This window comes from Caretta caretta, chromosome 2 (genome assembly GCF_965140235.1).
Source record: "Caretta caretta isolate rCarCar2 chromosome 2, rCarCar1.hap1, whole genome shotgun sequence".
NCBI lineage: Eukaryota > Metazoa > Chordata > Testudines > Cheloniidae > Caretta > Caretta caretta.
Genome location: NC_134207.1, coordinates 22,794,636 through 22,820,642, shown reverse-complemented (window position 1 = coordinate 22,820,642; position 26,007 = coordinate 22,794,636). Strand labels below are relative to the sequence as shown.

General features: G+C 41.0%; 1 protein-coding gene across 4 annotated transcripts in view; it reads right to left on the bottom strand.

Moving 5' to 3' along the window:
* The window catches only part of ATAD2 (ATPase family AAA domain containing 2), a 95,785-nt gene that overhangs the window by 47,857 nt on the left and 21,921 nt on the right, over positions 1–26,007 (bottom strand). For all 4 annotated transcript variants that reach the window (XM_048841591.2, XM_048841589.2, XM_048841590.2 and 1 more), the window contains exons 7-16: positions 21,503–21,616; positions 20,648–20,765; positions 19,772–19,882; positions 18,653–18,761; positions 18,258–18,373; positions 12,117–12,291; positions 11,080–11,168; positions 8,196–8,355; positions 2,943–3,033; positions 2,087–2,401 (exon numbers count right to left, since the gene is read on the bottom strand). In XM_048841591.2, the coding sequence (XP_048697548.2) occupies positions 2,087–2,401; positions 2,943–3,033; positions 8,196–8,355; positions 11,080–11,168; positions 12,117–12,291; positions 18,258–18,373; positions 18,653–18,761; positions 19,772–19,882; positions 20,648–20,765; positions 21,503–21,616 (1,398 nt within the window). The remainder of the gene's footprint in view (positions 1–2,086; positions 2,402–2,942; positions 3,034–8,195; positions 8,356–11,079; positions 11,169–12,116; positions 12,292–18,257; positions 18,374–18,652; positions 18,762–19,771; positions 19,883–20,647; positions 20,766–21,502; positions 21,617–26,007) is intronic.

Genomic DNA, 26,007 nt, shown 5'->3' with positions numbered 1-26,007 from the left:
GTCTAGTAGTGGTGCCCTAGACAGAGACTACTTTGATAAATAAATGTTTTCAATCCTATACATCAAGGCTAACCTTCCTAAGAGTATCTGTCTTTTTTTTTTTTTTAAATTGTAAGCAATGCACCCCTGTGTTAAAATATAATTTTAAAAAGTTTTAAAATAAACATTTTCTAGCATATATATCTCTATATAGTTGTTCTAAACTTGTCATGTTTGGTACTATTGTGTTCGTGGATGAAATGGCTTTTGAAGGATACCCAACTTGGCAGATTTCAATGACACTATTATCAATATTTCCACCAGCCAGAGGACCTGGAGCTCGGAGGGCAGGGAGTACTGCCTTTCCCACTCCCCACCATACCACCGAGGGTGATGCTTGTATCTTTTTACAAATTAAATGTCACCTCTTACTTTTTGATCTCTAATTTGCCCAAGGAATGAGATTTTACTACATCATGTTCCCAGACTACAACAACATGTTCCCAGTTAAATATATAAAAGTGCAAATAATATACAGCTGTTAGAACAACATGTTTATTCTCAAGAGGCACATATAGACTATGTGAGGGATTGTCACTTACAGTGCAAATACTAAATACAATTATAAATTGGATTATAAAATTCTTCAGGGTAAAAATTCTGTTGTTTCTATGCCTGAAAAGAGCCATGCATACTTGCAGACAAGTAGAACCTTTGCACTCTGCATAACATGAACTCTAATTCTGCAGGAGAGTGATGCTTAATATAATAACTCTGAAATGCAAGTTGTAGTGTAATTATTATTTGTTTTGTATTAGATATAAATCTTAATTGTGAAATGTTTTACAGTTTACTTTATGCTTTTTTCAAATGCATTACAATTCTGTATGCTCATATTCAAGTGCAGCGTATGTGTCGTCGGGCAAAACTAGAGGTTTTAGCTTCAGAAAAAAGGGCAGAAGAGGAGCTGGATATATGGCAGTTGGAAGGAAGGAATTTTCTCACCCTTAACCGCTGGTGGGCAGAGGTTTGCACATGTCAAGACACGACTGCTAGCCATGACTGAAATCAGGACTATTAATTCTCAGTAAAGACAAAGTTTTGAAGTTGTTCAGAGAGGGATTGGATGTTTAGGTATAAGTAGAATTTCCAGAATTATAACAGTTAAATGTTAAAAAGGTTTGGGGAGGGACATAAAATCCTCATACTTTAGGTTTTGCAACCAATCCCTACCTATTAGGGATGATGAGGAGACTTTACCGGGCATCTAGATTATTCCATGTCTGCCTACTGGGGGTTTCTTGCACCTTCTCTGAAGAATCTGGTGATGGCCGTTTTTGGAGACAAGCTACTATAGTACATGAATCACAGGTCTGCTCCAGTATGGCAATTCCCATGTTCTCTGGGCTTTAGCATTACCACACTGAGATGAATGAGTGTAGTTCACACCTCTCAGATCTATTATTTCATGCTATCTCAGGACAAAGGAATACAATTACAGTAGAACCTCAGTTATAAACACCTCAGGAGTGGAGGTTGTTCATAACTCTGAACAAAACGTTATGGTTGTTCTTTCAAAAGTTTACAACTGAACATTGACTTAATGCAGCTTTGAAACTTTACTAAGCATTTTTCTTCTGCAGCTTTCCTTTTTTTAATAGTTTAAGTTTAAACACAGTACTGTATTTGGTTGGGTTTTTTTTTTGGTCTCTGTTGCTGCCGGATTGTGTACATCCGGTTTCATGTGAGGTGTGTGTTTGACTGATCAGTTCGTAACTCTGGTGTTCATAACTCTGAGGTTCACTGTATGCACTGTTTTACATATGGGATGTTCTTGTAAATGTAAGGAATGAAGTTAAGCCTAAATTTCTTTCAACAAAACTCTGTATCTGGGGTAGATTCCATGGCTGCAGAACCATGGAAGACTCAGCCATCAGAAATAACCAAAATTCTACTGTCCAAAAGTTTACATGCACACACAGAAATTGGGAAATGTAAATACATTTAGTGTGTTAACGTCACAAATTAAAAAAAAGCTTTTACCGTGACAAATATGCAAGAATTCAAAATAAATTAATAAAATAAAAATAATAATAGAGTGTTTTACCTGTCTTTTGTCCTTTTTTTATTCCAAGCTCCACATGTGGAAACACTCTTTGTAGGGCTCCTAAAATTCTGTGAAGTGTTTTTTCAAGCAGTGGTTTAGAAATGGCTGAGAGTGCTTGGCCAGGTGAAGTCACAGCTCTTTGAGAAGCTGGTATAGTCTTCTGCATAGCCACAACAAAATCCTTAGCTGTTATTTTAATAGAAGAGATATCCAACTGCAACTTCTCACTGCTAGTGTATATCTGAGGATAACGTCGGCGCAAGGCACACAAAGCAGCTTCAGAACATATGGACTTAATATCTGCACCACAATATCCTATGAACAAATAAGTGAAATTTAGTTCTTTGTCTCAGACAACCAAAAAAGGTCTAGAAGCAGCATACGCAAAGCTAGAGTATGTAACTATCTGGCCCAGCAGGAGATGAAGCCTAACAGAGGCAGCATGCTCAACCTTCTGGGAGAAAAAGGAAGGGATATAAGTAAGAAATGCCTCATACCGCTATCGCCCAACTACTCTGCTGGTGGTCTTCTCTGCCTGTGCAAAGCCTCACTGATGTAAGTGGGGCCCTGAGCAGACCCATTACAAGATTGCATTCTTAGTGGTCTAGATGGACTTCTAAAAGAGAACTGCATCCAGCCCCCTTTGCCAGAAGAATGGTGAAAGTGTGAGTGTGGTTAAAAATAAATGTCTATATTCATATAAAAACAACTTCTAACAATTAGTGGATGAAAAAAATCAAAGAAAAATAAGTATTTTAATTAAATAAGCTTAGTATTAAGCTTTTAGATGAGAATGTTCTAAACTATAAGTTAGTCACTTGTATTCTCTGATAACTCTTTTGGTTCTTAATCTTACCAACACATTTTTCTGCTAACTCTTCAAGAAACGCGTCCAATGGCTTAGGGGTCCAGTCTCTTGTGTGAATCTTGAGAATCTCTTTTCTAGCCTAGAAATAAAGACTTTTTTTTTAAAAAAAAGAGCACATCCTGTTTTTCCCTGTAAAAATCTTTAGTTTAAAAGTAGATGACAATATAATCACCTCTTTTCTTAAAAAGGAAATGTTAATATATTACTAGAATTTACTTTCCTAAAATAGTGACTATTCTTTTCAACAAATTTAAGGTTTTAGATGCTTCTTAAATTGGACACACTTCTTTTCAGGTGTTCCTTTTAACAAGGAAAGCCACTGAAAGCTCCCAGGACAAAAAGTGAGTTCTCTTAAGTTTAAGCCTAATGATCTTGAAAGAATTCTCTCCACTTCTAGCTAAGGTTGGTAACAATATATTTTTCCTAAGGAAAATTTCCCAAATTTATAGAATCACAAGTTCAAGATGGGAGACCTGTTAGTTCAGCTACCTTCCCAGTGGATCGATTTAAAATCAAGGCAATGTAAAATTATTTTAATCAAGATGAAAGCCTTAATTTAAATCATTAATTTTCCATCAACTTTTCAATTTTTACTTCAGGTTTTTTTTTTTTTAAAAAAAGGAAAATAAGGTACATCCTTCTTGCTTGATATAACCATTAAACCTGTTGATTTATAGCTAAATAGAGCCATTATACTAGATTTGGTACATCTTTTTGCTACCTAGAAGGGTACACTATAAACTGTATACATTTAAACAAACAACTATACAGCTTAATATTTTCAGTTTATTAATTGTACATTTTTAGTACGCTAAAAATGATGAACAATATATTGCCTATTTACTAGTACCATGCCATATTTATAAGGCTTGACCTCAAAAGTTAGATTTTTTCCCCTCATGATTTTTTTTTGTACAGCAAAAGCAGACTTTTACTCAGTTTTGGGTAGTGGCTCATGGATTCAGCATTTTTTTTTATTTAAAATGTTTTAAGAGATAATAGGAAGTTTAGGCCTTAATATATTTTGTATTAAATTCAGATTTCATTTTAAACACATTTATTTTTAAAAACAAAGTGGCCTTGGCTTTATGTTTTATATTTAGACTAACAGTAGCAATTAAGACAAGTTTTATAATGGTAATAATTGCTATTACCTGGCCTAAACAACTGTCACTGAACCAGAAAACCTGCAAGGGGTGCTCTGTCCCCATTCGGTCTTCAAAAATTGAATCTCTGGCTAAATACAATGATTCCTGAAGTATTTCCTGGCATTCAGATTAGTAAATTAGATTAGGGGTTGGTAGAATTCTTCCACAGTGCAGCTCACGTAAAATAGAAATTATATTTTAAGACCAATTTATTTGAGCATGAGCCTTCGTGAGCTACAGCTCACTTCATCGGATGCATACCGTGGAAACTGCAGATGAAGTGAGCTGTAGCTCACGAAAGCTCATGCTCAAATAAATTGGTTAGTCTCTAAGGTGCCACAAGTACTCCTTTTCTTTTTGCGAATACAGACTAACACGGCTGTTACTCTGAAACCTATTTTAAGACCACCTCCTTTCCCATTCATAATCACACTATCTATGCAGGAACTATGGCAATTATTTTAAAGTAGTATTTATGTATTTTTACCAGTCTTTAACCCATTAACCTTTCTGGCCCTTCTCAAAAACCGTCAGTCACAGTGTATTTTTTGCTTTTCATTTCATATCCCCTCGTCTCCACTTTCTTCTCTTCTCCCCGCCCTTGCTTTGGCCACATGTTTCTCCATTACCTGGTCTTCCACTGCACATACTTCCTTCCTCTCAGTTTGGTTCCCTTCATCCCCTGGACATTCTTCTTCCACTGCTAGTTGGTAGCCCTTGTTTACTGTTGGCTGCATTTCCTTCTCACAACCACAATTAGTGTAAGCAAATAAGCTAGCTCCTCCAATTTTGCTTCCAGTTATTTTCACAAGCCTCCAACACGCTCTTCACAATGAAAACCTTGGACACTTAAGGAAGCAGCTGGAAACTAGGATGACAACCAGCACAATAAAACTAGCCATCTCTGTGCAGAGAACCAGTATCTGCTTCAATGACAACAGTCTGGGAACTGCCAAGTTAGTTCAAAATGATTTTCAGTATGCAAACACTACTTTGCCTCTCACATACTACTCACTTTATCCATCTAAAAGTTTGTAGTCATTCAGTCAGCTTTATCTAGATCTGAAGTTCTCTCCTTCATAACAGAGATTCTTCTTAACACATTAATAGAAGTACTAGCAGTTCAGATTTTTAGCTTGTATTCAACCTATTTAAAAAAACAAACCACACAGTCCCTCTACCAGAAAGGGTCAAGATTATTCTAAATAGGTGAGGCATGCTTTTGTGTTATACATTTTAGGCCACATTAACAGTACAGTGTGTCAGTCCACCAGCCAACTGGCCTAGTGGCCAGGCAATGGCTCCACAGTTCTCTTCAGTCTGCTCATCCTGGAGGGAGCCCTGCTGGGTTGTATACCATGGGCCACGGTTCCTTCCGTATGCCTCTTCTCCTCTCCCCCCCCCCCCCTTGAGATTCTGACACAACAAAGGCTAGGGGGTCCCAAACCAGGGCCCTAAAGGAGTGGTGCAGTGTCTGGACCACTTGGTCCTCCCGAAGTTACGCTGCCTTACGGGTCACTTCCTACTGGGCTGTGGCTCCTCTGTCTGGGACATGGTCCCAGTCTTAGCAGTACAGTATCAGCACAGTCTACCAGGGAACAACGTCTCCTCCTTTGAGGCCTCTCTTGGGTTCCCAACTGCAAAATGGGGTGGAGAATATGGATCACTGCTTCCACAGTGGCGTTACTAATGCTGTAATCACTCTTCCTAACAGTTCCCTGTGTCAGCCTCACTTTCTGGTACGGCCTGCAGCTCTTTCCCCCCTTGCCTCTGGGCTCCCAATGCCCTTTTAAGCTGTTCCTTCAACTGCAGCATGCCTGGCAGCTGCTAAGGAATGTGGTCTTCCTTGCCCAGTACTGACCCATGCCTTGCTCTAGGTTAGTATGGGGTCTGTAAAACCCATCATACAGTGAAAACTGGTTTCAATCTCAAGTGCCATTTACTTTAAAATGATTTTTACCAATACTGATGTTTGCTCTAAAAGATCTTAACAGACCATTTCCCCAGGAGTTATGCTTTACTAAGACAAAATTCAAAGGTTCACATTGCCGTAGAGCCTTAAGTGGCCCAGACAGCTCTGCTCCATAGAATAACTGGGTCACCAGTTCCTTTTTAAAAGGTGGTAACACAGAGAGAAGTAGAAATACAGTAAGAGGAAGATAGTGTTTCCACATGCCTCAGTTGGTAGACTTGTAGGCACGTGCATCAGGGAAGTAGAGGTGAGACTGATGTACAATTAGGACAAGAACCTTCAGGCCTTTCATAGAATGTGGAGGGAAGAATTTGGATTATAGATCTTTGGAACTAGCCATCTACTTCTAAAGTGTCAAGCTATCCCCAAATTTATTATAGTGCAACTCCCATTTCCTTAATTTTTATTTTATATTAAACAGAGAAGACCCTCAACTTAAAAAGTATTTGACATCAAGGAGAAGGACTAGCTATTCTGAGTTATTCATATTTAATATTTTAACTCATACTTTTGATTAAACAGCAAGAACATTTTCAACGAACGGAACAAAATTTAAAGCTTTTCAGCCCAGCTGAGTTTGAATGTTTGCAAAAGCCCAGTTTAAGTATGTAAGAGAACAGGCACTGAGAATCTACCAACAAAAATAACTAACTGTTACATAGACAACTTCAATCCAATAATGCCAAAAAGCTAACCTAATCGTATTCTGTGTTGCATCTGAGCTAACCTGCACCTCTTTTCTTAGGTTTTAATAATTTTAGTATGATTAGAAATATCTGTCACTAGGTACCAGGATTAATATATTTTATTTTTAAGGATATTATTTTTTATTTTTAAGTGTTTTACAGTAGCTAGAAATTATAGAGGGGTAAGGTTAGGGTTAGAACAGTGCTGACAGCATGGCTGCAGGAGCTCCGAGCACTGCCAGTGATCCTGCAGGTGGCTGCCTGCCTGGACATGGAGCCCAAGATAAAGTATGGAAGCAGAAACTCCAGGCCAGGACTGAAAGGAGGATGATGAACACTTAGCTGCGGGGTTCTACTGAACCTGTGTGGCTGGAGGCTCGTTCTCCTGGCCAGGGTGTCTCTGCTCTGCCACACCAAGACTGCAGCCTTCCCTGCACCTTCTGCCTACAGGGACTGGGTGTCACTAGCTGTGCAAGAAGCCCTCTGCAGCCCCGCTGCCATGGGAGTGTGGCCGTGACAATGGAGCTTCAGAGGGCTCTCTGCACCTGCAGAAATCTAGCGTCACTGGCCCTGCAGCAGTGCAAGGAGGGTCGGGGAAGTTGCACTCCCGCTGACTTCACCAGTCAATATTTTTTACTGACATACTTCAATTACAATAAAATGCTGCCAAGCCTAAACACAGAATGTTAATGATGAATTCAAATGTTTAAGGCACTGGTACATCGTAGCACTTTAAGCACTGCGCCCAACTTTACCATGTGACTATTCACACACTTACAAGATAAACGTGTGCTTAAATACGTTACTAGATGGGGATTTAAAATACATACCCTCCCCCTTCCCCAAACCTCAAAACAGCAGAACTGATATCCATATCAAAACACAAACTTCAGATTAAAACGAGTCTAGTGGGGTTGCCCACCACGCAGATGTAAACACCACAAAATTAATTTTTCACAAAGGCAACTTTGAACCAGGCTAACATCAGAAGTGTTAAGTAAGCTGGAGCACATTTAAAATGTTAATCCAAGAGTGGCTCATAATTAAATGTAGTTCTGTCACATATACCATTCTCTCATTTTCAGGTTCTCTCTGCTATGTAGACTGCCATATTTTACAGCTAATTGCAGGCCACTGTAATTGCATCATTAAGTGTCATTATTTGGGGACATTCAACTTTTCTGCATGGTCAAAGTGGAACTAGTGCTACAAAATTGATGGTCAATGAAAGGGTTTTGTACAAGTGGTGTTTTCAGTACCCTACCTACGCTCCACAAGAAACAATTACCTCACCTCTTTATCACTCAAGTAGTAAAGCACAGAATCCCAACTTCACCATTCCCAAACATCCTTCATTTCTCCACAATACACGGTGGCTTATGCTATAAAGAAATAATTTGACACCTTATTGTTAAGGTTGAATCAAAGATTTTACCTCTTTATCTGGCAAGGTGAAAAGGAATTCTCTGTCAAAACGTCCAGGTCTTCGTAAAGCAGGATCTATTGAATCCAGTCTGTTGGTAGCTCCAATTACCACAATCTCTCCTCTGCTATCCAAGCCATCCATAAGTGCCAGTAGCGTAGATACAATAGAACTGACAGAGAAATACTTTTATTCACTCAGTTTACTAAGCCTTTGTTACATTGAGCGTGACCTCTCTTCCCAAGTTTCAATCAAGAAAGGAAAAGATTTTGTTGCTGGAATTATTTTTTGGTCACTAAAAGAGCCTTTTATGATATTTTGTGTAGAACATCCCCCCCCCCAAGATAAGCAAACAAAGACCACAAAGACCCCATGATAAGAATCAAAGTCTTGAACAAGCCTTTTTGAATCCAAAAGGTAAAGATTGTACTTGCAATTTAAGTAACAAGAGGATACTTACCCCAAAGAGGGCATGTCTGTATAGAATCTACCACAATATGAATAGGGCCTCTGGGCACTACTCAATACAAACAATAGTATTACTTGTAATAAGCATACTATGGTCAAGCCTAACTTATACAGCAGGGAATCCCAAGTTATGCAAATACCCCTCTCTGAGCTCTAAAGGGTTAAAATCCATTGCTGACATAATAACCTGGTATATGGATTTGTGTACAGGCCCAAAGTCCAGAGTTTGGTCAAGAGGTCAGAGGCCTAGCAATAGCTAAGAGAAGGCAGAATAACCAAAGATAACCTTGCTTTTGCTAAGATATGCCTGGTCAGCAAAACACCAGATGTTGGGGGCAATAATTGCTTCTTATTTAAAGTTGCAAATAGAACAAAGAAGCCCTGTTTCTGTTGTGTCAGTTTCTTCTGTAGGGAGATGTTCTTCCCACACATCCAACCTTGAGTTTATGAAAGGTTCAAGCATGTCAGTATAAGATATGGCCTCCTCCCACCTCCCTTTCCCAGGGACCAATGCCTGCCTTAAAATACAAATGAGCAACTTGAAAGACAATCTTTACTGCCATATACTTTCACGGTCTCTTTGCTTTTACTCCTAGATATGTATCTGTTGGACAATCAAAGGAGCTACTTCACTCCTTTGGACCTCAAATCAGAATTCAACGTATATATTTTATACTAATACATTTATTAAAGTACTAATTAAATGTTAAATTGTTAACTTGAGACCCTGGGCAGAGACATTATGTAACCTTTGACCATTGGCTACTGTGCTATCATGTCTTGCTGCTAGACCTATCCAGGGAAGTGGGACTGCCTACCCTGTCACTCTCCCCCGCCCATGGAAAATCCATATATTCCACTGTGATCAATTAATTGACAGCGTCTCTGAGCCTAATAAGCAAGGTGACACTTTGTCAGTGCTGTACATAATAAACTCTCGTGATTGAACTCTACACGGTGTAGATTTATGTCCCTCAAGCTCTCTCCTATTTATACCTGCGCTGGCCTGTATGTCATCCATTGTTATTTTTTAATGTTCTTCATTTTCATACTGGCCCAAAGTTTCAGTGTATTGCCAATTTCTGTACTAAAAGTGCCAAATGGAAAAGTTGTTGCAGGAAAGCTAGAGATGTTGACAGCTGGAGCTTTTGGCACCCCAGAAGACCTGGGGCTTGTTTACAGTTAAAAAAGCTGTAGCGCTTCAGCGTAGACACTACCTACGCTAACAGGAGCTTCTCCCATCAGTGTAGGTAATCCACCTCCAAGAGAGGTGGCAGCTAGGTAAACAGAAGAATTCTTCCTAGTGCCATCTATACAAGGTGTTAGGTTGTTACAGTTACAGCTCTCAGGTGTGTGAATTTTTCACACCCCTGAGAGATGTAGCTATACCAAAGTAGAATGCTAGTGCAGACCTGGCCCTGGTGGTGCCTTTTTTTTTTTTTTAAAGCAACCAGGAGGCAGCTGATTCTCAGTGCTATGGTGAAGATATACCACCTCTTTCAGATTGGGGGACATGCAACTTCAGATGTGGGGGATGTAGGACTGAACTTCTCATAACTCTACCTCAGCAAGCTCTGACAGTAACTTCACGCTACCACAAAATACACCCAAGGCAAAGTACATTAACTTGATGGTTTTTGGACTTCAAAAGATGACACCCTAAGAGGATGAATGGAAGCAAGTCACACTTCTCTCAGAGCTATGGTTTCAGGCTGCATACTGAGACAGCAGACATAACTGCACTGGTTCACACTTGGTTCTCATTTGAAGGTTCTCATTGCATCCATAAAGGCTAAAGACTTTGTTTTAAAATGAAGTTTTGGATATTGCAACAGAATTATAAGGAAAAGGAGTACTTGTGGCACCTTAGACACTAACAAAAAATTTATTTATTTAACAATTATAAGGCAGATTCAAAGAGAATTTTGCAGTTCAAAGGGCAACAACTGATTTTATATATATGGCCCTGATGATGATATTGCTTGAAAAGGGTTAAATCCACAAGGAAAACAAACAGACAGACTGGAAATATAATTTCATTTGGAGGGTTGTACAAACATAGGAGCGTGTCAGAGACACTAAATTACAAAAAATTAAAACACCACGCTGAGCTTGCATCCGATGAAGCGAGCTGTAGCTCACGAAAGCTTATTCTCAAATAAATTGATTAGTCTCTAAGGTGCCACAAGTACTCCTTTTCTTTTCACACTGAGCTTGGTATCACAAGATCTAATTACTTGCAACTTAATACTACTCAAGTTTAGAGAGGCCTCCCAATGCTGATGCCCATATATATATAAAAAAATAAATACACACACACACACACGCACACACGAATAAAAGACTACTAACACTATAGCCTCCCCCTCTTACAAGGCTCAAGCAGATTTTAACTCTCTTCGACTTTTTAAAATATAAAGTGTAATACCTGTGAATTTGATCTTGTCTACTGGATCGTACAGGAGCCAAACCATCTATCTCATCAAAGAAAATAATTGAAGGACGCATCTGATAGGCCTAAAAGGAAAGGCAGACTCAGGAATATTGAAACAATAATAGATGTAAAATATAATGCACCCAAAAAACTACATTAGAAGAACATTAAGCACTCAAAAGTTAAGAAATGCCAGAATTAATGCCACACAGATTCCTGGACGTTATTTACTTTCAAAAAAATCCCCCAAAACAAAAAACCCTACCCTTAAAAAACAAGTTCTATCATGTACAACCATATTGACCCTCCTACCCCACATGGAGTCATCAGGAAGGTTCAGGCTTTTATAGCCACAGCACCGACCTCTACCACTTGAGGTAACTGAATAACTGGTAGCAATAGTAGGTAGTTATTTTCTATATGGACCAGCCACTATGAGCAGATGAGACACACCCTTTGCCAGTCAGTTCACAGCTATTTGCTGATGAGAGAGAAATGTAGAGACACATGACTCCTGGGGTACAGCACCAGGTCCTGGAGGTGAGCATGCCCTAGTAGATATAGGCCTGTCAGACTCCATGTTCTCAGACTGTATCCTTCTCCCTTTGCTCCCCATCCATACCAACCCAGCTCCTGCAACCCCCCTCTGCACCTTTTTATATCCTCCCCATGCGCCTGCCAAATTTCAAGTATCTCACCAAAGCATGGAGGCACTAAAGCTTCTCAATGAAACACTTGTAAGACTATTTTTTATATTTTATATATATAAAAAAAGAGGCAAAAATAAATTTCCTCCCCATCTTATCCCAATCACATTACCTGAAACATTTGGACAATTTTTACTAGAACTTTACAAAATTCAGACAGGCACCACCATGTAAAATTTCAGCCCCAAGAGTTAAAGTCTTGAAAAGTTATAAGCAAGTGAAAACAGAGCCTTATAACAGAAAGTGTTTGGCAACCTTAACTACAGATATCAATACCAGCTCCACATAGAATAAAAAAAGTGCATAGTCTAATTCTAATATTACCTGATCAAATAATAGACGAAGCTGTCGTTCAGATTCTCCCACCCATTTACTGAGGCAATCAGCACCTTTTCTCATAAAGAAGGCTACTCTTCTATCACCCTGACTGCACTCATTAGCAAGTGCCCTAGCAACAAGGGTCTTTCCAGTACCAGGTGGACCGTAGAATAGACAACCCCTGTAAAATACAAGAGTTCCCATGTTTCAGTTGTGATACATTGGAAAAGAACAGTACCTGTTCCAAAGAGCTTTAGGTTTAAGACAACAAAACAGCAATATATGAAGGTTGATGAGGGTGCAGGGGTGGGGAGGGGGAAGAGAATAGAGCAGGGGACATAACAGATTAAAAATCAAAATATATGTACAAATTTGATATACATATATACAGTTTTATTTAACAAAAATATATTCATGTATTTTGTTAGATACACAGATTTAAAGGCTTGAAGGGATTACTATGATCTAAGTCTAACTAAAGGCCATAAAATTTCACCCAGTGAAGAGGAGGTTAGTTACCTGATAGTAACTTGAGTTCTGAGATGTTTTGTCCAGACCGTAGGATGTGTGTGTGCCTGTGTGCTCTCAATGGGAGACTGCAAAGTAGTGTCTGCGTACCCATAACTTTGCAGAACAGCACCTTGTGCTCCAAATGAGGGCATATAGGGAGGACCAAGCTTGCCACCACTCAGTTCCTTCTCGACCATGAAGCCAGAACTCCATAACACAAGGAAAGGAGAATGGCAAGTGGAGCACCATAGAGAGACAAAACATCTTGAAGAACTCAAGTTACTGTAAACTAAGTAATCTCTACTATTTCTTATATACGTCCCTATGGGTGCTCCGCCATAGTAGACTCCCAAGGAGTAACTTAATGAGAAGGTGTGTGCTGAGGGTGTAAGTCCAGGACAGTCTGAAAGACGACATTGCCAAAGGCAGCATCATCTCTGGAAGCAGATATGATAGTGTAATGTTTAGCAAATGTACGGAAGAAGACCAATTTCCAGAACTGCAGATTTCTGCTGTTGCAACGTCCTTCATTAGAGCTATAGATGTGTACTAGAGCGCTGGTGGAACGTGCTGTTACTTTGTGAGGAGACTGCTCCCCAGCATTTTCATAACAAGTCAAGATGCAACACCAAACCCACTTCGACACTCTTTGCATGGAAAACTGTTGGCCCTTCATCCTATCTGTAATTGATACAAATAGCCTGGGAGACGCCCGGAATGGTTTAGTTCTACACAGATAGGAGGCAAGGGCACTTCTGACATCCATGCATGAAAACTTTATTCTTCTCTGGGTACATGAAAGACAGACAGACGGAAAGAGGATATAGCATAATTGTCTTTGTAGAAGGTGGTGTACGGTGGGTCCACCAGGAGTGCTCCCAGCTCCCCCATCTGTCTCACTAAGGTGATAGCAGTAAGGAATTAAGTTTTGAGGACATGGTGGAAGAGGGTTACAGGTCACCATTGGTTCGAAAGGGGGTTTCTCCTCAGGGTGTTTAGAACAAGGTTGAGGTCGCACTGGTGGGCTGGGTGTCAAATGGAAGGAAACAAGTTGCATAGGCCCTTAAGAAATCTGGTTGTTGTAGCATGGGCAAAAACTGAGAAGCCCTGGATGGGTGAGTGGAAGACTGTGAGGGTGATCACATGTATCCTGAAAGTTCATTGAGAAACCCTGTTTTTTTAATTCGAATAGGCAGTCCAGGATCTTAGAAAGCAGGACTCATGAGGCTCGAGACGATGGAGGGAGCTCCACGATTGGAAGCGCTTCCACCCTTAGAGGTAGGTCTTGCAAGTACTGGGCTTCCTGTTGGATTAAAAAAAAAAAAAAAAAAAAAAAAAGACTGACTCAACTCAATCCAAAGAGGTTAATTCCAAGCTTGAGAGCCACTGAGGGGCCATACCTTCATATTCAGAGAGGAGGGGTTTGGATGGGTGAGGGTTCTGAGCTCTGTATCGGAAGGTCCTTGTTGATAAGATGTCTGAGGGGTTATGCCTCCATGAAATTCAGGAGGTTTGACTCCCATACCTGTCTAAGCATGGGATATAAAGGTATGCCGAGAAGGAATGAGAGCTATCTTGAGAAGGGTCTTGAGGATCAGCGGTACAGGTGAGTAAGCATAAAGGATACAGAGACATGGTGTTATCAGGCCATCCCTGAGAGAGCTGCAACAATGACCTCCCTTGGAGCAGAACAGGTGACATTTCACCCATTCTATACCCCACGTCTGGCAGATACTGCAGATGACAGCCTCTGATCCTCCATTTGTGATCTTGCCAGAAGTGTCTACTCAGGGAGTTTGCAGGTGTATTCTGGAGGCCTGGTAAACTGACCACTGATATTTCTTATGGGAAATGCGCCAGTTCCACAGCCTTAGTGACTCTGCACATAAGGACTGGGGTCTTGCTCCTCCATGCCAGTTGACATAATAATTTGTCACCCTGTTGCCCAGCATGACTGATTAACTGATCTTGCATGGCTTAAAGAAAGTGTTGGCATACATATCATACTGCTCTCAATTCCAGAATACTGACACAGAGCGTCGACTCCTGTGTCAACCATTTGCCTTGTGCTCTCTCTCTCTGTAGGTGAGTTCCCCATCTTAACAGACACACATCTGTTGTGAGGGTCTTCAACAGTGCTGGATGCAATAATGGGGTTCTAATGCAGACCCTCCATAGGTTCTTCACCATGTAAGAGAGTCTATTACCTTCTGAGATACTGACATACATTTGGAGAGGCTGTGTCTGTTTAGGATATATATTGTTCTTATCCATATCTTGAGGCATTTGAAGTTCATCCTCGCATGGGGAATCACATACATGGCGGGCAACATGTGGCTCAAGATCTGTAGACAAATCCTCATTGTTGTTAGTAGGCTGCATTCTAATGTTGAGATTAGGTTGGATAGGGTGATGAATCTTTTCTTAGGCAGGCAGGTTCTTGCTGTTGTGGAGTCAAGAGTAGCTCCTATACAGTATATTCTCTGTACTGGAGTTTGTATAGATTTTTTGAGGTTGACAGAGGCTCAGAAATTGGAATAACATTAATGCTCTGGATGCTGCCAACTGAACTTCTTGGGGTGACCAGACCCTGCGAAGCCAGTCATCTGAATATGGAAATACTGATATTTCCCCTGATGGCACTGTGCTGCTACCACTGAGACAATCTCTGAACACCCTTGGGACACGGAGAATCCAATGTTGGTGATGTTGATAGTGATCTGTCCCTATTACAATGCATGGGAAATGCTTGTGGGAGGAGTGGATAGATAAGTGTGTGGGTGCGGGCCTTCTATGTTCTGACTGGTATCGAAGTCTGGAGACTTAAGCAAGTCTCAACTTGCTGCTTTCATAGTGGTACTGGGAAGGTGGCACTGTTAGATCTTTCCAGTACTGGTGACTCAGGTTTATCAGAGATAATGAGATCCTCTGTAGAAAGGAATCTGGAACAAAGTAGAGTTCTGATAGCCTTCACACAACGTCTGGGTCAGTACCATCTGGTAAGATGGAGGTTGTTGCAGTATCACAGTGATTGTGGTGTCATCTCCCCTTTCAGAGGTATGGTGAGATGCTGGTACTAGGGCACAGATGGTAGCCCTGTGTCTCTCACAGTGCTGCAAGGTGTTAGATGGTGCCAACAGGCGGTAGTTGCTCTGGTGGTAGGCATCTCTGAATGGGGTTTCTTTCCTGTACTGATTTGGTGGTACCGGACTCCTACAATCAGAGGGACAAAAGGTCTCCCAACAGTGGGTCTTACAGGGTGATATACATCTCCAAACAAGGAAATGAAGAAAAGTTGTATATTTCTTCTTCTTTAGAATTTTGTTTGTTGCAGATGAGGCAGCAAGGGCTGTAGAGGCTGATGGGGGGAGGGAAGAAGACCTCTCTGTAGCTATGGCATGGTGCACTAATAAGAGCTTAGATCTAGTCTCCCTGTCTTTCTTGGATCTGCATTTGAAACCCTGACGGACTTTGCATTCAGAAGGGTTGTGGGAGTCTCCCAAACACTGAAGGCAGCTGGAGTGTCCACTACAGAGTGGAAAAGACCTGTGGCAAGTCTCACAGGTCTGAAATCCTGGATCATAACAAATAGTGCTCTGACATAAACAAAAAATCCCTCTTCTACCAACACAAGTGTTCTATAAAGTAAACAGGTACTGAATGAAAATAAATAATGAAAAAAATTACTAAAACCAAACAAAATAAAGAATTCACACTGTGAAAGCAGGAAGCTGAATACAGCAGACAGCTGACCTTTCCACCTGAAGCTGCATGCAGTTGAGAAGGAACTGAGTGGCAGTGGGCTAGCACCTTCCTATATGTTCGGAGCACAAAGCGCTGCACTGCACAAGGGAAGATTCCACAGATGCCACTCTGCAGACTCTGATTGAGAGTGCACAGGCGTGTGCACATCCTACAGTGGAGTACCCATAGGATATACTCCAAGAATTATTCTTCCCTAATATGCGAGTGAACATTATTGAGTTCAATAACTTGTGATTGAACTAGATCATATCTTTTATAAAGACATTCAAATCTTCATATAAAGACCCCAACTGGTGACTAATTAGCCCACTTCTCTTGGTAAGCTGTGCCAATGGTTGATTATGCTCACGGTTAGGTTCCATCTTATTTCCCATTTGACATTTTCTATCATCAAAAAATGGAAGTCTTAAGACAGGTCAGAAACTGAAGAGATTATATATAGACATGGTTTCTTGAGAAAAAGTCTAACAGCCATTTGTTTCAAGCAGTGGTGGGCAACCTGTGGCCTGCATGCGGCCCATCAGGGTAATCTGATTGTCGGCCGCGAGACATTTTGCAGACGTTGACCGTCCGCAGGCATGACCTCCCACAGCTCCCAGTGTCCGCAGTCCCAATGGCCTATCAATACAAATGATATTATGTGTATTAGAGTAGCTAATAGAGGACCCACCTGAGATTAGGCTCCATTGTGTAAGGCACTGTTCATACACACAGTAGACAGTTCTTGCTCCAAAGAGATTACAACCTCATTAGATACAGGGGGAAGTGAAGTTAGAGGAAGTATTATTAGCCTAGGGTAAGTGACTTGACCACGAGCAGGATATGCCCAACATTCAGTACAACCCCATAAATCAGATCCAGATTGATTCAATTTGAGGCCCTTGTTTTCAAAGAATTACAACTTGGTAATAAAATGATTAATTCTTCCTCCCCTAAAAGACTTAAATTTCCAGGTTCTGATTCCAGAATCTGCTGACAATTGTATCAGGAGGATGTCTGAAGGTGACCAAAAAAACTCAGATTTCCAGATACTTTTAGAGGTTTTAGAGTTGGCAGTTAAGTCATTTTAAAGAGACATTCAAGAAAAACAATTAAAAAACAAAACAAACAAAACCAACACAACACACACATTTGAGGTTTTTAAAAATTATGTGTAATACTGTAGACTGTTATATTGTGGTAGGTTTTCATGCATTTCATTCAGCAGGGTGGTTTGTTTTTTTATTTCAATTTATTGACATTGTTTCCTGTACAAAGTAGTAACACTATATAAAAGTGGCTCCTTCTTAAATCACATCTGCTCACTGTATTTGTCTAAAGTCATATCCCAGTATTTCAGAATTGCGGAACACTTACTACTATATCTTACTATCTAAAAGTAGTCACCTTATACTGCATATCAGCTAGCAATGCATACAGCTCTCAGAGGGGAAGCTAACATTTTTATTTTGTTCCATGGATAAACAATATTGCTAGTATTGCAATTGCAGTTTCTTCAGCACTGACTTGCAGATGTCAGAAAAGTTTGCAGAGCTGGTAGCTAGAAAGTCCCTCTTCACTTGTAAACTAATCAAATTGTATACGAAATATAGAACTCAGACCGTAAAAATGCCATTTTCACTGGATCACTTTTCAGGGTATACCTTTACCTTAAAGGCCAGACACTATGTCTCTGGTTTTGGCGAGGCACTATATTAATCTTGAAACTCTGCACATTCTGGGTTTTGTCTGTTTAAAGTCTTTGTCTTTAACTGTTACTTCAATAAAGTTTGCATACAAATGCTTTATAGGACATGAAAAAGATATTTAAAATGCAATATTCTTCTGTAAACAAGAGCTTGAGTTTTCAAGTTGCAATACATGTCACATTACCTTGGAGGCTGAATTCTGAATCTCTCAAATACTTCTGGGTAAAGCAATGGAAAAACCACCATCTCTTTTAAAGCTGAAATATGGCTAGATAGTCCACCCACACTATCAAATCGTACCTAATTCAGAGAGAGTTAAAACAAAACAAATCACGTATGTCATACATGGTTCAAATCGGGCAGGGTCAACAGCACAACTATACTAAGCATCTAATAATAGAAGACCTCATATGCAACTACAAAAGAAAACGTACTTGGCAATCATGGCAATTTTGGAACATGTTGAGGGGAGGCTTATGTGCAAAGGTAGAGGTAAACAGATTGTTAACTTTATACAGTTTTTCCATAACTCTCTTTCAATCAGTGGGTAACTGACAGTATTTGAGACAAAGAACTTACTGAAAAATCTATTTGCATTGGATCAACATCAGCCAGGCTTGCTCCAATTTTCATCCGATCCTTGTGAACTCCTTTTAATTCGTCTTTCCGAAAGTTTAGTGGAAGGCACCTGATTTGAAAGTCAAGGAAATGGGAAGACAAACACTAAAGTAAGATATAACCAGATTTTTCTTGGCAAATTATACAAACTTATGATAAGCACTCCTGCACTACCAAATCCCTCAACTGAATTAAGTTCCAATGTCCAAATATGAACAAAAGAAGAGGGTCAGTTATCCTAAATACCACCAGCTTCCTTGGAATGCCTACAGATCTGCGCTTCTACATACTTGGGCACTTTTGAAAATCCCACCCCAAGGAAGTTTGGCAGTATCTGGAATAATTAACCTTCTCCCTTTGTTCACTTTTGGACATTGTGAATTTAGAATGATTTTCATCCTTAAAACTAAACTTTCACAGATTGGCTATTTCTATACTCAGAATTGGAACAGCAACATGATAGGTTCGTTATTTCAATGTTTTCTGTGGATCAGGCCTGCAGTTGCTGCACCATCTCAAGTTTGTTGTGTAACAATGGACCTAAATTCTGTAGCAAATCCCCCAAAATTTAGTTACATGCTAGCTCTGTGACTGAAGAATCTAATGCATACAACAATACACAATTTTCATTAAAGTAACACCATTCTACTTGGACATCGCACCTGAGATCTGCCTGAAAAATCTGTACCTACGATGGTTAGAAACAGTATTTAGATAATTTAAAAAAAAAAATGTTCTTGATTTTTTTAAAGTTTACTTTTGCATTTTACAGTACAGTATCACTGTTTCTCTCTTGCTAAAAACACCCTTGTAAACAGGGCAGCAGCAGAACTGTATACACTACAAAATAACTTAAATTCAGTACATGCTATGTAAGAGGTTCTTTAAAAAACAAACCCAGTTTCTGATAGTTAATTCCAAAAGTCAAAAACTGAGTCAAATATATCAATAGATTTGACTACAAGTTGTCACAATGCAGAGAATCTGCAGTATAAGAATTAAGAGACTAACATTTTACGTATGTGAAGATGCCATTTCTCCCAAAAGCGCGAAAGGGAGAAGCTACGTAATTACACTTACCGGCTTAATGCTCTGTTACGACTGCATTTCCTACGCCTTTCAAAGCGTTGCTCATCATCAGACGAAGAGGAGGAGGATGTGGAATCACTGTTATGGATTGCATGCTTTCGTCTGTATTATAATAAAATGTTTAAAGAAAAACAGTAACAAACTTAAGTATGTGCTCACTCTGAAAAGCTAAAGGTCAAGTTATTAACTGTTCATTCCAAATTCCACCTCAGAATTTACATAGGGTAAAGATCCATTAGGTTATCTAGTCCATTCCCTGTAAATGTAGGATTGCTTCCCTACTTGTTATTTCCCCCCCGCCCCAGGGAAGGAAGAGAGAGAATAGGAATCCTCACTGGAACAGAACTGTTTTTTTTTTTTGGGGGGGGGGGGTATATAAAAAGGTTAAATGTTTACTTAAAAAACACACATGAAATTACACGACCAAGATTTCAAATGCAACTACTGATTTTGGTTACTCAAATTGACATTTAAAACAGTGGTGGGCAACCTGCGGCCCATCGGGGTAATCTGATTGTGGGCCATGAGACATTTTGCTGACGTTGACCGTCCATAGGCACGGCCCCCGTATAGCTCTCAGTGGCCACGGTTTGCCACTCCCAGCTAAAGGCTACATTTACTTATAAATTCTCAGAAAATTAATTCTATACCCAAGAGCAATGCTGCAAATTTGAGGAAGATAGACTGTATCTTTCATATGTAACAGAGGTTTGAATCCTTGCTTTATGTGCAAAATGGAAACCAGCCTTAACAGAGTCATAGCACCTCCATAATTACTACTATTCTGAAAGTCATTTTAAGCAACATTCCATGATGTGACTGCCACCAATATGGATAAATGAGAATGATCCCCATCCATATACCAACCTGTTAATCCTTTTACAGTAGGGACTTCGTGGTCCTGCAGGGCTAAAAGGATATCTGCGTCTCACAGGAGAGGACGGACCAGTATAAAATAGGTTGGGCTTTCTTTGGTGCCTTGGCTCTGTTAAAAGCAAAAAAGTTTAATTTAAGATAGTTCTAGTAGATCTTTTAATCAGAGTAAACACCACAAAGAGCAGGGAACAAGTGAAATTTTATCGGACAGATGAAAGTCATAACTAGGAATTACATTGCTTTTGTCAATGCATGCCAAATTTGTTTAGATTTAAGAAAAGTCATGAAAAACTTAATGGTTTTCAACTGCTTTTTAAATGTAACACTGAAAACTGATTGGCAAGTCATTTGTATTTGTTATGGTTTCTTCAGGACTATTTAAGATGACTTTCTTAATGAAGATTTTAGATCAAGATCAGGAAACAGCAGGCATACGTAGAATTCATTTGTAATTTATTAGAAGTTTATAAAATAAAGTTGAAGAGTAATCGTGTTGTAAACTGGAAATACCTAAATATATAGGTTGAATTATGCAGTGATCTTAAACCACAAGATCTTTTGTAGGTTAACACCATGAAAGCGAATACTGAACAGATAATGCAGTATTTAAATCCTTTTGGGACATACTGGTGTGTCACAAGATTAAAGGACACAGAGTGGTGTGCTACTAGCTTATTGAGTGCAAAACAGTGGAGAAGATGCAGGGGAGAATAAAAGAGGCCAGATAGCTCTGAAAAAAGGAGAGAAAGCTAAGAAAATGAAAGTTTGTTTTGCCAAAGATGGTGTTTCTGTAGCCTCTAACCACAGACAAGAAACAAGGCCACCAGAAAGATCTATATAACCTACTTTCCAATGGGGCTTGGTAACGTACAACAGTTTTCCTCTGTCTAAGGTCATAGCGCTTTTGATTATCTTCTCCATCCTCATCTTCCTGGTCTTCAGCTTCTTCTTCAGAAGACTCTAAAATTACACTTACCCTTAGTTCAATGGAAAACAACATGGTACATATACCATGAATACCACCAACCATACTTAACGTTCATAATAAACCTAGCTAACTGATATAATAGAAATGCCCTCTATATTCTGCAATGTTAAGGTTCAGAAGCCCTTTCTGTTTAAAAGATGAGCTTTCCAAGTGCTCTAAAATCTTCATGCTTATTCAGATTGCATTGAAATTTGGTGTGCCTCATGGGAGTGCCGGGTAGAGTTAGCGATGTAAATATGGGGTCATTTGAGCACAGGGTTCTCAAGATGCAATTTTTGGTGGGAAGCTGTATTTCTTAAGGTTGAAAGACTCTACCAACTTTTTTTGCACATGCCTGGTTGTTAAACAAGGCTCTGATCGTCACCCAAATGGTCTCAATCATTTGATTGTTATTCCAGAGAATGCATGGTACTACCTCCCTCTTTGGGGAAGCAACACTGAAAATGTTAAGGAAAGTGTTTAACTCTCTAACTTAGTATGTGCTAAACATACATTACATGGACATGTGCAGAAAGACTAAGCAGGAGGATTTCCAGCCAGACAGTTTCACTTGACCTGGGGGGCTCAAGGGGACATGCTGTGGCCATGAAATCTGAATTACACTGAGGCATCTTAAGTTTGAAGCCTCTTCTTTGCAGATATCTGAGAAAACTGTAGGCATGTTAATCAATCTGCCTCTGTCAAGGGCTTTTATTTTGGGGAAAACGTAAACTGAGTATAGCAGATAATTCAGAAGGCAGTCAAACTAATTTTCAAACGAAAAATAAATTACACATGTGAATGCTACGCTGGGAACTTGGAATATAGGGAGAAGGGTTTGGGGGATTTGAGGAAAGAAGGGGAAAGGGTCTAGGGGCTCAGGCAGATTGGGAGGGCAAGATGGGGTGGGTGGCCAGTCAACATCACAGTCTCCCCCCTAGTTGTGTGCCAGGATCTTGGCACTGGGGGAGGGGCGAGGGGAGAAGGACCCCTGACCTTATGGGTGGGTTGGAACTCCTCTCTCTGCCATCTACATGGGCTCTGAGGGCTATGCCTTTCTACGGGGATCAGAGGTCCTCTCCCTTCCTCCAGTGTGTATGCTGGGCTCTAGGGAGCTCCTAAAAGTAGATCAAATTAAACTTCTGAAAAGCAGTGAATGAAGAGTTAAGGACATGCCATTCTCACATAGGGTAGAGGGGCTTGCCAAAGTGTGGGAGAAAGCAGCCAGCTTGAAGGGGGGCAGACTGGGTGGGCCTGGGGCACTGCCAGGAAGGCCTGGCTACAGCAGGGGTGATGATCCTGGCTGGGGTGGGACATAGTTAGGGCGTGGGACCTAACACAGTGTGCACACAGGTAACACACAAACCTCCAGTGAGCTGCTGCCTGTGATTTGTGTGCATCAGCAGAGGGCACCAGACAACAAGGAGCAACTTTTTATGCGCAAAGGGCTTACTAGGACGGAAAGGGAAGGCTGAGCTGAGCTGAAAAGGCTGGCAAGGAGGCTATATGATACGGGAAGGGAGAGAAGAATGACGCCATGCCAGGTCTTCTCTCATGCTCTTTAAGTTACTGTTACCAACATAAAAATAAAAAATGTCAAGACTTGGAGAAACAAATTAACGTCTGTGATTTCTCTTTGATCTGTCAGCACCACCACCCTCCAAACATGTCAAAGCACAACGATTACACCATTCCAGTATAACAAACTGAACAGGAGGTGGGAGAGCCATTAAGGAATCACATACCATTGTTTAATCTTTGGCTAGCCACAGTAGCACCTCAACTGCAAAAACAGTGAGAACTACAACTGCCTAAATGACCACTAACTCCTACAAAGCACACTTCTCTTCCAGTTAAAGAAAAAGAAAATTAGGAAATTCACTGACCAAAAACTTGGTTAACGAATAGTTATGGTTGCCAGGTAGTATTTCATGCCCTTCCAGAACGTTAAGTTCTGCAAAATACAAGTTAAAGGTAGATGACAATGCAACCGTAACTTTGCCCTTTTTAAGCAATGCCCCAATATGCCCATAACACATACTTACACACTGCCTTTATAAATATTGCAGAACACTCATGTAATAGGACATGTGACCTATACCTGCCCTACTCTCAACCACTTAGCCTACTGCACCGAACCATCACCACACCTGCTAAATTTCACAACGCTGTTACCCTTTTGAAAAGAGTACCATTTAAAATATTTTATTAAAGCTAATGTTAAAAAATTATATAACGCATAGGTTGAAAAAAATGTCTGTACATCTGGGCAGTGGTGAGCTGGAGCCGGTTTGCTGGAATCGGTTGTTAAATGTAGAAGCCCTTTTAGAACCGGTTGTCCCTTGTGGGACAACCGGTTCTAAAAGGGCTTCTACATTTAACAACCTGCTAAAAGTGGCACCTTAGGCCCCAACTCCGTGGGTGCTCTGGGGCTGGAGCACCACCGGCAGCTCCCCACCCCACCCCCAGCTCACCTCCGCTCCGCTCCCACCCCTGAGTTATGTTCCACCCCACTCTGCTTCTCAGCCCTCCCAGGCTTCCCGTGCAAATAGCTGATTCATGGGAAGACTGGGGGCGGGGCAGAGAAGCAAGCAGCAGCTTCGCGCTCAGGCCCAGGGAGGCGGAGCAAAGGTGAGCTGGGGGGGGGGGGGGGGGAGGAGATGCACGCAGGGGAACCACTCCCCACCCCAGCTTGCCTCCACCTCCCTGGGCCTGAGTGCAAAGCTGATTCGTGGGAAGCCGAGGGGGGGGGGGGGGAGAGGGGGGCAGAGAAGCAGAGCCGGGCGGCGAGCTGCACAGAACCACAACCACACCTGCTAAATTTCACAACCCTGTTACCCTTTTTCCCCCATGGGTGCTCCAACCTCGGAGCACCCACGGAGTCGGCGCCTATGGCGCCACTTTTGATGTGATCAGTGGGAGGAGCGGCCGCTTCCTCTGCTCCCCCTAGCTACGCTACCCCACCCCTCCCCTAGGAGCCAGAGGAACCTGCCGGATGCTTCCCAGGAGCCGTTCCAGGTAACCATCGCCAGGACTCCTCCCCTTGCCCCCCAGCAGGTCCCTCTGGCTCTCAGTGGCATGGTGGGCACACACTACGGTGGCCCACAAAGCCCTCCTGCCCGGTTCTGGGGGCAGTCAGGGGACAAGGTTGGATGGGGCAGGGGCGGGAAAGGTGTGTCAAGGAATGCGGGGGCTTGGATGGGGCAGAGGGCGGACCACGACCACCTCGTGGGGTGAGGAGGGAACCGGTTGTTAAGATTTTGGCAGCTCATCACTGCATCTGGGTATAGTGCTTAGATTATACACAAATATAAAGTTTTTTTTAAACAAGTCATAAGATACATGTAGTGCACAATCAGCAATGACCCAAATTTAGGTGAATAAATTTAAGAATACAGTTTAGATATTGGCATCCAAGTATTTGGGTACATCCCTCATGAAAAGTTATACAGAGAATTGGTTGTGGAAAGCAAATATAGCAATGAGTGAAGATTGTCCCTCAGTAATTGAGCATTTAGGGTAGGTTGCCCATTTAGAAAATACTATACTCCCACATACTAACATTAAACCAACAGACCATTCCTATCCTACTTCGCTCCTGACAATCCCGATGAGAAGAAAACACCCCTGTGCACTGCTAGTGACAACCTTCAGATCTCATTGCTGAAGTGAGTATAGACAGGATACACATGCACCTCTTTCCTTTGATCGCATACTGAAGTGAGGAGATGGGGTCAGGGAGAAAGGTTCTGCTTCTCAGAGAGGCGGAGTCTCCAGATCTCTTATCACAACTCAGCCAACCTGCTCAATCTAATCTATCCACAATTCAGTACAGCTATATTTATTTAATACAATGAATCCAACAGCAGGTGATGCATATAATTCCCAGGAGTTATTGCCTGTTCCAGGGAGGCAGAGTTAAAGTTGCATTTGTGCATATCTTAACTCTGTATTTCCTGGTTTTCAATCAGTTCTGCTGAACTTTACATTGCAGAAGGGCACAAGATACTACAAGGCAACCTTAACTCTGACTTAATGAAGCTTTTTGCCAATGAATATTCAAAAACAGGCAGCAAAACAAATGCCATCAGTTATGACAGGACTAGTTTCTATGAGTTAAAATCAATTATACTACACCTAAAACTTCTCCCTGCATAGATTTCTAAAATTGTGTTACATTCCACTACATACTGGACCTGAAAGACTGCAGACTTCCAAGAGCAATTTACGCAAGATAGTGTCCAGGGTTAGGAAATCAGTAAAGAGGGACATTCATATAGAAACAATGGGTTACATCTTGGCCTCATTACAGTCAACAGCAAAACATGCACTGACTTCAGTAAGTCCAGGATTTCCCCCACTGTTAATTGTCTCAGATGAAATG